The 11,213-nt window shown below is 34.5% G+C and overlaps 1 protein-coding gene across 28 annotated transcripts; it reads left to right on the top strand.

Annotated features, from left to right (window-relative positions):
- The first annotated feature begins 4,622 nt into the window (after positions 1-4,622).
- On the top strand, positions 4,623-7,393 carry LOC103436148 (uncharacterized). 28 transcript variants are annotated; one of them, XR_011574756.1, is made up of 8 exons: positions 4,623-4,825; positions 4,892-4,980; positions 5,076-5,219; positions 5,345-5,501; positions 5,702-5,800; positions 6,336-6,392; positions 6,735-6,925; positions 7,010-7,393. XR_011574756.1 is itself a non-coding variant. In XM_070810831.1 (7 exons), exons 2-6 carry the CDS (start codon positions 4,910-4,912, stop codon positions 6,906-6,908), a joined length of 528 nt encoding a protein of 175 aa, XP_070666932.1. In that variant the 5' UTR covers positions 4,623-4,825; positions 4,892-4,909; the 3' UTR covers positions 6,909-6,925; positions 7,010-7,393. The 28 variants fall into 28 exon arrangements, 11 of the variants coding, with proteins under 11 accessions (XP_070666932.1, XP_070666936.1, XP_070666935.1 ...); XR_011574762.1 differs by having other exon boundaries at positions 5,076-5,144; XR_011574758.1 differs by having other exon boundaries at positions 5,132-5,219.
- Positions 7,394-11,213: the final 3,820 nt, after the last annotated feature.

Raw genomic sequence — 11,213 nt, forward strand, 5'->3', positions numbered from 1 at the left:
TTCTTCGTATTTTTGTACTTATAAACAATTATAACTATGTGTAGGCGTATTTTCTTATGATGGGACCAAGAAAAAGTATAACGTATTATGAAGTTTATTCCAATGCATAACTGGTCCCAAGTTGGAATAGAAAATTTTTATGACTTTAAGGAGGTTGTTCAATTATAGAGTTTTACTTTAAAGAGATTTTACTCTATATGGAATCGTATCTCATTAACAACTAGGAATCCTTCACTCGCACAACTAGTGGTGGGCACTTGGTATCGAAACTGAGACACGAACCAAATCAAATCGGATCGAACGGTTTGGTTTTTGTGGTTTTGAAATGATTTCAGTTTGAAATCAAACCGAAATTTGAAATAAGGTTTGGTTTGGGTTTATAATATATGGAATCAAACCACATATATACATATATATATATATATATAATTAATTTAATTAGCAAATTAGGTGTTGTGATGTAATTGGTTATTTGGTGGAGTACATAGATGGATTTGGATTTAGATACTTGAATTTTAGCATAGGTTATTGGTTTGTGGGATTTGTTTTTCCTTTTGATTTTGAAGAAAATTCACAAGGCATTTCCTTGAATTTTAGCAATGTGGTTATCAATTTTGGTTTTACTTACTGCAAGGTGTTCTTCTCTCCAATTTGGAGGTCAAAACAAACTTGAAAAACTACCCCAAACCAAAACAAGCCTATAAAACAAGCCAAATTTTTTAACAGGACAATAAGTTTGGCCAAAACCATTTGAAACCGAGCCAAAACCAAATGGTTCGGTTTCACTCACTAGTAGAAAAACATGTTTGCGCGACCGAAAACACAAAACGTCGCGCAAATATCCTTTGCGCGACGGCACTTTGCAAGACGAAGGTTGGCGTCGCTCAAAACCGCTTTGCGCGACGAATATTGACGTTGCGCAAAACATCTTTACGCGACGCAGGTGCACGCACATCGCACAAAATATCTTTGCGCGACGCATATGCACCTACGTCGCGCAAAGTTTTTTTTTTTTTTGGTTCTTGCATTGCCTTTTTCTTTTGTTGTGTAAATGTTTTAAATTGATAATCAAATTAGTTCATTGTATTCATAAGGGGTTAAAGAGTGTAGCTGTAAAAAATCATCAAAATCGTAGTTAAAATAACCGTTAAATCGTGATTTTTGGTTTATAACCGTCGAAAAGTTTTGTCCTGTTACTTGATCTCTAAATGTTTTTTATTTTTATGATTTTTGGCATATGCGATCTCGAAGCATATACAAACAAGTTTGACGGTTTGATCGTTCAAACTAGTTTCATACAATGCGTTTCCCATCAAAATCAATGGTATATATATTTACTAAGTACATTTTCATTTATTTATTTTGTATTTATAAGCAAAAGGGCCCAAAAAAAAAAAAAAAAAAGACTTTGCGCGACGTAGGTACAACTACGTCGCACAAAGACGTTTTCCGCGACACATCGGTACCTACGTCGCGCAAAGGCTTTTTTTTTTTTTTTTTTTTGGGTTCTTGCATTGCCTTTTTTTCTTTTTTGTGGTATACACTTGTGTAAATGTTCTAAATTGATGATCGAATTGGTTCATTGTATTCATATAGGGTTAAGAGTGTAGTTGTAAAAAATCATCAAAATCGGAGTTAAAATAACTGTTAAAACGTGATTTTTTGTTTATAACCGTCGAAAAGTTTTGTCTCATTACTTGATCTCTGAATGTTTTTTTTTGTGATTTTTGGCGTATGCGATCTCGAAGCATATACAAACAAGTTTGACGGTTGGATCGTTCAAACTAGTTTCATACAATGCGTTTCCCATCAAAATCAATGGTATATGTATTTACTAAGTACATTTTCATTTATTTATTTTGTACTTATAAGCAAAAAGGCCCAAAAAAAAAAAGACTTTGCACGACGTAGGTACAACTACGTCGCACAAATATTTTTTGCGTAACGCATCGGTACCTACATCGCGCAAAGGCTTTTTTTTTTTTTTTTTTTTTTTTTTTGTGGTATACACTTGTGTAAATGTTTTAAATTGATGATCGAATTGGTTCATTGTATTCATATATGGTTAAAGAGTGTAGCGATAAAAAATCATCAAAATCGGAGTTAAAATAACCATTAAATCGTGATTTTTTGTTTATCATCGTCGAAAAGTTTTGTTCGGTTACTTGATCTCTGAATGTTTCTTTATTGCTATTTTTGGTGTATGCGATCTCGAAGCATATACAAACAAGTTTGACGGTTGGATCGTTCAAACTAGTTTCATACAATGCGTTTCCCATCAAAATCAATGGTATATATATTTACTAAGTACATTTTCATTTATTTATTTTGTACTTATAAGCAAAAGGGCCCCAAAAAAAAAAAAAGCCTTTGGGCAACGTAGGTACCACTGCGTCGCGCTACGTCGTGCAAAGGCTTTTTTTTTGTTTTTTTTTTTGGGTTCTTGCATTGCCTTTTTTTTTATGGTATACACTTGTGTAAATGTTTTAAATTGATGATCGAATTTGTTCATTGTATTCTTATAGGGTTAAAGACTGTAACTGTAAAAAATCATCAAAATCGGAGTTAAAATAACCGTTAAATCGTGATTTTTTGTTTATCACCGTCAAAAAGTTTTGTCTCGTTACCTGATCTCTGAATGTTTATTTTTTTCAATTTTTTCCGTATGTGATCTCGAAGTATTTACAAACAAGTTTGACGGTTGGATCGTTGAAACTAGTTTCGTACAATGCATTTCCCATCAAAACGATAGATTCACTAACACTTGGAATTTATTAATACTTTCATCAACTATAACATAAGATTTTGTGGTATCCACTTGTATAAATATTTTAAATTGAGGATCGAATTAGTTCGTTCTATTCATATAGGGTCAAGGAGTGTAGCTATAAAAAATCATCAAAATCGGAGTTAATATAACCGTTAAATCGTGATTTTTCTTTTATAGCCGTAAAAAAGGTTTGTCCCTTTAATTGATCTCTGAATGTTTGTTTTTTGAGATTTTTGGCGTATGCGATCTTGAAGTATATACAAACAAGTTTGACGATTGGATCGTTGAACTAATTTCATACAATGTGTATCCCATCAAAACATTAGATTGACTAACACTTGGAGTTTATTTATACTTTCATTAAGTATAACATAGGATTTTGTGGTATCCACTTGTGTAAATGTTTTAAATTGATGATCGAATTGATTCATTGTATTCATATAGGATTAAAGAGCGTAACTGTAAAAAATCATCAAAATCGAAGTTAAAATAACTGTTAAATCGTGATTTTTGTTTATAACCGTCAAAAAGTTTTGTCCCGTTACTTGATATCTGAATGTTTGTTTTTTGCAATTTTTGGCGTATACGATCTCGAAGCATTTACAAACAAGTTTAACGGTTGGATTGTTGAAATTAGTTTAGTACAATGCGTTCAAAACGATAGATTCACTAACACTTGGAATTTATTAATACTTTCATCAACTATAACATAAGATTTTGTGGTATCCACTTGTGTAAATATTTGAAATTGAGGATCGAATCAGTTTGTTGTATTCATATAGGGTCAAGGAGTGTAGCTGTAAGAAATCATCAAAATCGAAGTTAATATAACTGTTAAATCGCTATTTTTTGTTTATAATCGTCGAAAAGTTTTGTCTCGTTACTTGATCTCTGAATGTTTGTTTTTTGCGATTTTTGGCGTATGCGATATCGAAGAATTTACAAACAAGTTTGACGGTTGGATCGTTGAAAATAGTTTCGTACAATGTGTATGCCATCAAAACATTAGATTGATTAACACTTGGAGTTTATTCATATTTTCATTAAGTATAACATAAGATTTTGTGGTATCCACTTGTGTAAATGTTTTAAATTGATGATCGAATTAGTTTATTGTATTCATATAGGATCAAGGAGTGTAGCTATAAAAAATTATCAATATCAGAGTTAAAATAACCGTTAAATCGTGATTTTTCGTTTATAGTCGTCGAAAATGTTTGCCTCGTTACTTCATATCTGAATGTTTTTTTTTTGCGATTTTTGGCGTATGCGATCTCGAAGCATATACAAATAAGTTTGACGGTTGGATTGTTGAAATTAGTTTTGTAGAATGCGTACCCCATCAAAACAATAGATTTACTAACACTTAGGAGTTTATTTATACTTTCATTAAGCATAACATAAGATTTTGTGGTATCCACTAGTGTAAATATTTTAAATTGACGATCGAGTTCATTCATTGTATTCACATAGGGTTAAGGAGTGTAACTGTAAAAAATCATCAAATTCGGAGTTAAAATAATCGTTAAATCGTGATTTTTCGTTTATAACCGTCGAAATGTTTTGTCCCGTTACTTGAGCTCTGAATGTTTTTTTTTTGCGATTTTTAGTGTATGCAATCTTGAAGCATATACAAATAAATTTGAAAATTGGATCGTTGAAATTGGTTTTGTAGAATTTTATAATAATTTAAAAAAAAATTTATATATATAACTTGCGCGACGCCTAAATGGCATCGTTGTGCAAAATCACTTTGCGTGACGACGTAAGGTATACATGCGTCGCGCAATGTGTTAAAAATTTGGCGGTAGTTTTGTAAAAATTAGGCCTTTTTTTTTTTCTTCCCAAATTTGGTCTCACTCGGTCTCTCACATCTCGTGTAGTAGCCTGAGCCTCCTCTCTCTCTCGGTCTTCAATCACTCTCTCTAACTCTCTGTCTCTCATTCCCAACACCATCTCTCGATTTCTCTCTATTTCTGCCTTCATCCAAAAAAATTTCACACACCTCCATCTTAGCCAAGCTCTCGCCGCCGTCAATTTCGATGTCCTCTTCAGGTTCGCACATTCAATCTCATTATTTGTATATTTAATTTAATGATTGTGTAATTAATTGTGTTGTAGAGAGAAGAAATCAGATCCATGGTTGAAAAGGATGGATCTGCAAAGGGAATTGTTTTCAGCCAGTTCACATCGTTCTTGCATATTTCAAGGTCCGACCCGAACCCCAAATTCTGTTTCTGCATGTTTTTAGATTTCTAGGGTTTTATATTTGTGTATGCGAAATGGGATTTTATTTTTTCTGGAGGCATATTTGCGTCGTTAGCGGCGCTGATGTTCAATTGCATAAAAAACGTGGACAAGAATGCGAGTGGAGGTGAGCAATTGAATGCACAACTCAGATATTGATTACTCATATAACTGCATAAGAAATTAAAAACCTACCCAGTTGGTAAGCCATTTGATTCTCATGTTTGATTTTTTGGTTTATCTCTCTATCTTTCAAAGTTTTCTCGATATATATGTTCTTGAATCCAAAGAGTCAATTCCTTGCTCTCTCCTCCTTTAATTTGGCAGATGGGTTTCTCGATTTAATTCTCCACCCAAGACAGAGAGTCCGTGTGTAAAGAGAGAAGGCAAAGAGGGTCTGGCATTTGGGCGGCGACGATTGAGTTGCTGCTGCTACTGCTACTGCTACTGCTGCTGCTCAAAAAATGGATTGCAACAACGACAAGTACATATAAATACCCCTTCTCCTTCTTTCTATCATTTTAGCTTCTGGGTACTTTCGGATGTGGGTTTTTTGCTTTCTGATTTACCTGGTGGTTCATTGTTTTGTACTTTTAGCATAATTTTTTGTACTGTATGGCTTAAAGCAAAATGCCCAAATGCGGATTATTATATTCTGCTAATTTAGCTTAATATTTTATGTAGTTGAGTTGCTGCTTGAGTATCATTAAAGTAAGAAAATAGCGGTGCTATAACGGAAGAAGAGGGAAGAGAAACAGTTGAGTCATCCTCTTTCTGTTTTAGGTAACATAGTTTCGTCACTTTTCATTTTTCCTTATCTCCATGATCTCTTACCTTTGAGATTAATCAGTTTTGGATCATCTTACTTCCATTTCAAAATGGCAGTTACTAAACACAATAGGTTTCACTTTATGGTTAAGAAGTTCAATCTGATTAAGTTAAAAAACCTTGTGGGTTTAAGAACTCTGCTGCATTCATGCTTATAAGAATAGCACATGGTTTTTCTTTTTTTATATGAAGTTTATGAAAAGAGGATTGTGGCTGAAGCTGGATGCTTTACAGTATCGTAAGAAGTGTCTGATGATAGTCATGTCAAATAGTCAAATATGTATTCATGAATTCCATTGGTGATGTATGAACTAGGCATACCACCAAATGTTACTGTTCTGTTCAATATGTATGTAGCGGTTCCAATTTATTGCGTTTGTAACCCATTTCTCATTTCAGTTGAATATATAATCTTGATTTATGCTTGTATGCATTTGATCAATTATTCTATATCATTTAGAATTAACACAGTTTGTAAAATGGTGCACAGGGACTGGGAGAAACTTTTGGGAGAGTGACAATTGAAGCCATGGCATTCGGTCTTCCGGTATGACATTTTATTCCTCATCCCACTTGGATGATAGTTTTTTTTATACTGCAGCTAACATTTAGTCTCCCTAATCGAACCTCAAATATGCAAAGGCATGCTACTATATGACTGCTTTATGGCATAATCTTTCTTTTTTGGCTAGGGATAGTATAGCCGTTCTTTTTTGCATCGTGAAAACAAAATGGTGTTTTTTAGCGTTGTATGCCTTGTTCCGGTTTCTCCTCGAAAACAACAGAAATAGTTATAAAAGATAAAGCCTCTTTTGAAGCAAAATGGCATTACTAATACTGATCTCGATCGTTTGATTAAATATAATTCTTATGTATTTGCTTTGATCAGGTGCTTGGAACTGAAGCCGGAGGCACAAAAGAGATTGTTGAACACAATGTAACAGGTCTGCTTCATCCTGTGGGGCATGACGGAACTCGTGGCCTCGCCGAGAATCTCCGGTTTTTGCTTAAAATGTGTGCAATCAAAGCATTCCATCTAACCATAGATGTTGAAGAGCTATAGCTGTTTACTTTCCCCAGGCACTAAATTCTAAATGTTGTTCTCTCTTTTAGTTCTATTATTATTTTTATATTCATGTTATTTCTTTTTTGTTTGCACAGCAGAGGTTGATGCATTGAAGAACCATAGATGTTGAAGAACCATAGATGTCGAACACAGCAGAGGTCGATGCATTGAAGGCGGAAGTGACGCACCTGAGGGTCGAAGGCGAGCAGATGAAGGCGCAGCTGAGGGCCCAGGAAGAGGAGATGAAGATATGTGTCGGGAGGGTGCAAGAACTTGTACAAGCTATACAGATGTCCGGCCTCCAAATCTCGCTACCAGCATCTCATCTTGCTTCACCTTCGACCTCAGAGCCATCTCGCCCTGCCAATACCCAATAGCCTGATGTATTAAACCTAGTTCACTTGTAGTTTTTTCTTTTTTGTTTGGACATCTTGTATGTACATTTTCATATATTTTATAATTAAATACTTTTGCTTGGTTAATTAATTATTCTTTAGAATTTAATTATAATATTTATCAAAAAATATAAAAAAATTCACTAAAACAAAAAAAAATATTTTTCACTAAATTAAAAAAAAGAGTTTGCGCGACGCACGCCCTAGGATGTGCGTCGCGCAAAGTATCTTTGCACGATGTACGACGCGCGTCGCGCAAAGTGATTTTACACAACGTAGGTCATGCGTCGTGTAAAGTGTCTTTGCGCGACGCATGTTATTTCTTCGTCGCGCAAACCTTAGTGTCACGGGCTTAGCGCGACGGTTAGCGTGCGACGAATGTTGCGTCACGCAAACCCTTGCGCAACGATTTTTGACTTTGCACGACGAATGTAGGTACGTAGCGCAAAGTGTTTTTTTTTACTAGTGACTATTGTTCCCACTGTTAAACCAAATTGTACCGAACCACAATAAATTTCGATTTCGGTTTTAGTTTTATTCCATAACCAACCGCACCAAACCGTTCTCACCACTAATCACAACTCAAATATATGTTTTAATTTGACCAAAATCAATTCATGTTCCATGGCACGACTACATCTTTTTAGAATAGGAATGTTTTATTGTATATCGATTGTATTAGAATTCCTTCCCTTTATGGGATTCCTAAATTAATTGTGATTAGGGTTGTACAAGTATATATATTTATAAACATTGAAGTATTCATAAATTCTAAGTTGGTATCAGAGTAGGCTATTCTCTCTACATTTCCTAGGCCGTAGTTATTGGGCTCGAATAAGCTTCCTTAAGTTTGGCTTTCAAAAATTTGCACTAGCTCCAACTTAAGGGTATTGATTGAATGATTAGGCTCAAATATTAGTGTTGGCTCCAATGACTGAATATTGACTAGGCCTTTGAAAAGATTGGCGTTGGCTCTAGTGACTGAATACCGACCGATTAGGCTTTCTATTTGATTGGTGTTAGCTTCGGTATAATGACTTGACCAGTTCCTGACGTGATAATTGGTTTTCCCTTGTGACCCTGTGTGGGGCCACTCATGAAGGAGCGCGTTGGATAATAGGATCTCATATCGGGTATATTACAAAAACATACACAATTAACATGTAGGAGATTCCACTCCTAATACCACCGAGGTCTTTTATAATAAAACCCACACCTAGAGAAAGGTCAAGTGAGGATAAGATTGATGATGTTGGTAGTGAACCGTGCCTGGACCTGAAAAGTTTATCACATCTTCAGTTTGATATTTCTTATTAATAATATAACGTCATGGTGTAACTGTGGTAGTCTTTCTCCAATTTTGTAGCCAATAGTCCAAGTTTTTCTGTGATATGCTCATAATAATGTGGGAATGAGCCAAAGGCATTCATTTCTGAATGATGGGAGAAATCCCTTTCACTACAACTTACAAAAGTTGTAACTTACAGAGGCAAACCAACTTCCGAACAACTAAGGCTTTTGATCTTGCGGCGCATAACGGTTTACAGGTAGACGTGCATTTATGAAAGTTTGTAAAAATTTGACAATGACCAAACCGTTAAGAGATTTCTCCAAACCAGTAAGCAACCAAAAAAAGATGAGCGGGAGAGGAGAAGCATCTCAGATTCATTCATACGAGGCTCGTTGTAAAAGCTATCTTTTTGCACTGATTGATAGGTTCTCAAGGATAGGAATGTAATGGTCAATCACTATCCGCGCCCATGCTACTGTTTTTGTAGTTTAAATCAGCTCAATTTGTTATCCATGCATCCACAAAAGATGATGGTTTCCTCCATGCATGGTAACAATGGTAGTGTGTCACGTGGTTGGGCGTGTGGGACAAGCTAATAAGACGTTCTCATGCTGATACAAGTGGGAACATATTAATAAAAAAGCACAGAGAATTTGTAGGTATTTGTGGAGAAAACAACTTACATAACACAAGTATACTGTCACTATGACATCTTGTGTCAATAATACAACGTCATGTGAAAAGAAATTTATCTAAATCATGATATTATTTCCAAAAAAACATTACATTAACAATGGATTCGAGCTATAAAAGTCCAACGTTTGTGAGAGGATGTGGTGTCAAAGAAGCACCCATTTGCCCTACTGAAGTTTTATAATTTCTTTTTGTTAGGGGGTCTCTGTTAGTCAAAAACCCAAAGATAAGGAGGGCTAAGGCGGCTCCCATACGCATCCTTCATTATCAAGTTAGGTCTTTTTATAGGGCCTCTTATTTTGGTCACATCTCCAACGGATGATTATTCTTTCTTAAATTTTCGTTTATGGTTGCATTCCTTATTGTCTACTCCAATGGCCAAAGCGAACCAGCTAATCATACATAATGCATGGAAATCAATCATACGATTTTCCAGCCAATAATAGATAAGGAAAACAAAGAGTGTTAGAGTTAGCAAGATTAAATACAAAGAGTGTTAGAGTTAGCAAGATTAAATAAGGAAGAAGATAAGCCTAGCTACCCATGGAGTCCACCCAAGCTGCTAGAAATAACCAGATTCTTTAAGGAGTGAATGAAAAACTTTAACAAACGCCTTCTAAACTTAGTACCGTTTTGAACTTTTAATTTGTTTTTGAGCTCTTAATTTTTAAAAACATGTCAATGTATTTGACTTTTAACCAAATTTATCATTCGTGTATATATTTTCGTATATTGGAATATAAAAACTAACAAAAATTGTGATGAAGTTGATGGTAAAAACAAATTATCTAGGAATCCTGAATACGGTTTGATTGTTTGAGTGGACAAATAGTTAATAGAGCATAGCTAGTGAGAGGGTTTTTTTTTTTTTGGTGTGATATCTACACACCTCATTTTACTTCTCACGTACCTTTTTAATTTTCGGCCGTCGAATCGGATGAATTGAAAAAGATCAACGGACAGAAATTATCAAGGAATGTGTGAGAAGTAAAATGGGGTGTGTGGATAGCACATCTTTTTTTTTTCTTCCCAAGAGATGAACCATAAAAAATGGTTAGTGTAGAAAAGGTTTGTTCGTTGAACCACTTCGCAAGTCACTGGCCAGCCAATTGGCTCTCAAGTCTAAACCGCGTCATTTCACGTGGTGTATAAGATGATGAGATCCCCTAAACCCAAAAAAATCAAATACATGGTACTGATGAAATGTAAAACCATTAAAGCATGGTGACATCAAATTCATAACTGGTTTCTGTTGAAACATTAGGGGTCCCACAGAATATAAACATTGAGTTTATCTGAGAAAATTGTAATGTTCGTTCTTCTTTTTCAAAGTATATTTTGTTACTTTCTTCACTGGACCTTTTTTTTTCCTTGGTTAGGTAAAGAGTTGTGTTAATTGGGATTATATATTCTCATGTACTAGAAAGTTGTATATACTTGCATAAATAAAAATTTTTATTTGAATCATTGACTTTTCTTAATTTCTTACTATAGCATTTGTCTACACACTTTGCGTGTATAAACACATTTTTTTTAGAAATGAGAGAGAGAGAGAGAGAGAGAGAGAGAGAGAGAGAGAGAGAGAGAGAGAGAGAGAGAGAAAACGTGGGGGGAGTGAGAGGTTTTGTTTTTATTTATTTTTTTATTTTTATAAATATTGGAGATATTTTAACATCATTTGTAGGTAAGGCTTCAATAAAAAACAGTAAAATTTAGAGATATTTTAACATCATTTGTAGGTAACATCATTTAGTTTACAAATTTAATCTCCCTAGCATTACTTTGTACTTTATTCTCATTTATTTCTAATTTAATCTGCATTTACTACCATGTGAGAAATACAAAAATATATAATTCTCATATTTCAATCTTTAATCCAATTTGTGGAGAAGAGTTTCAGCGTATTGTGAACACCCGTATAAT

Source organism: Malus domestica, chromosome 13 (genome assembly GCF_042453785.1).
Source record: "Malus domestica chromosome 13, GDT2T_hap1".
Taxonomy (NCBI): Eukaryota; Viridiplantae; Streptophyta; class Magnoliopsida; order Rosales; family Rosaceae; genus Malus; species Malus domestica.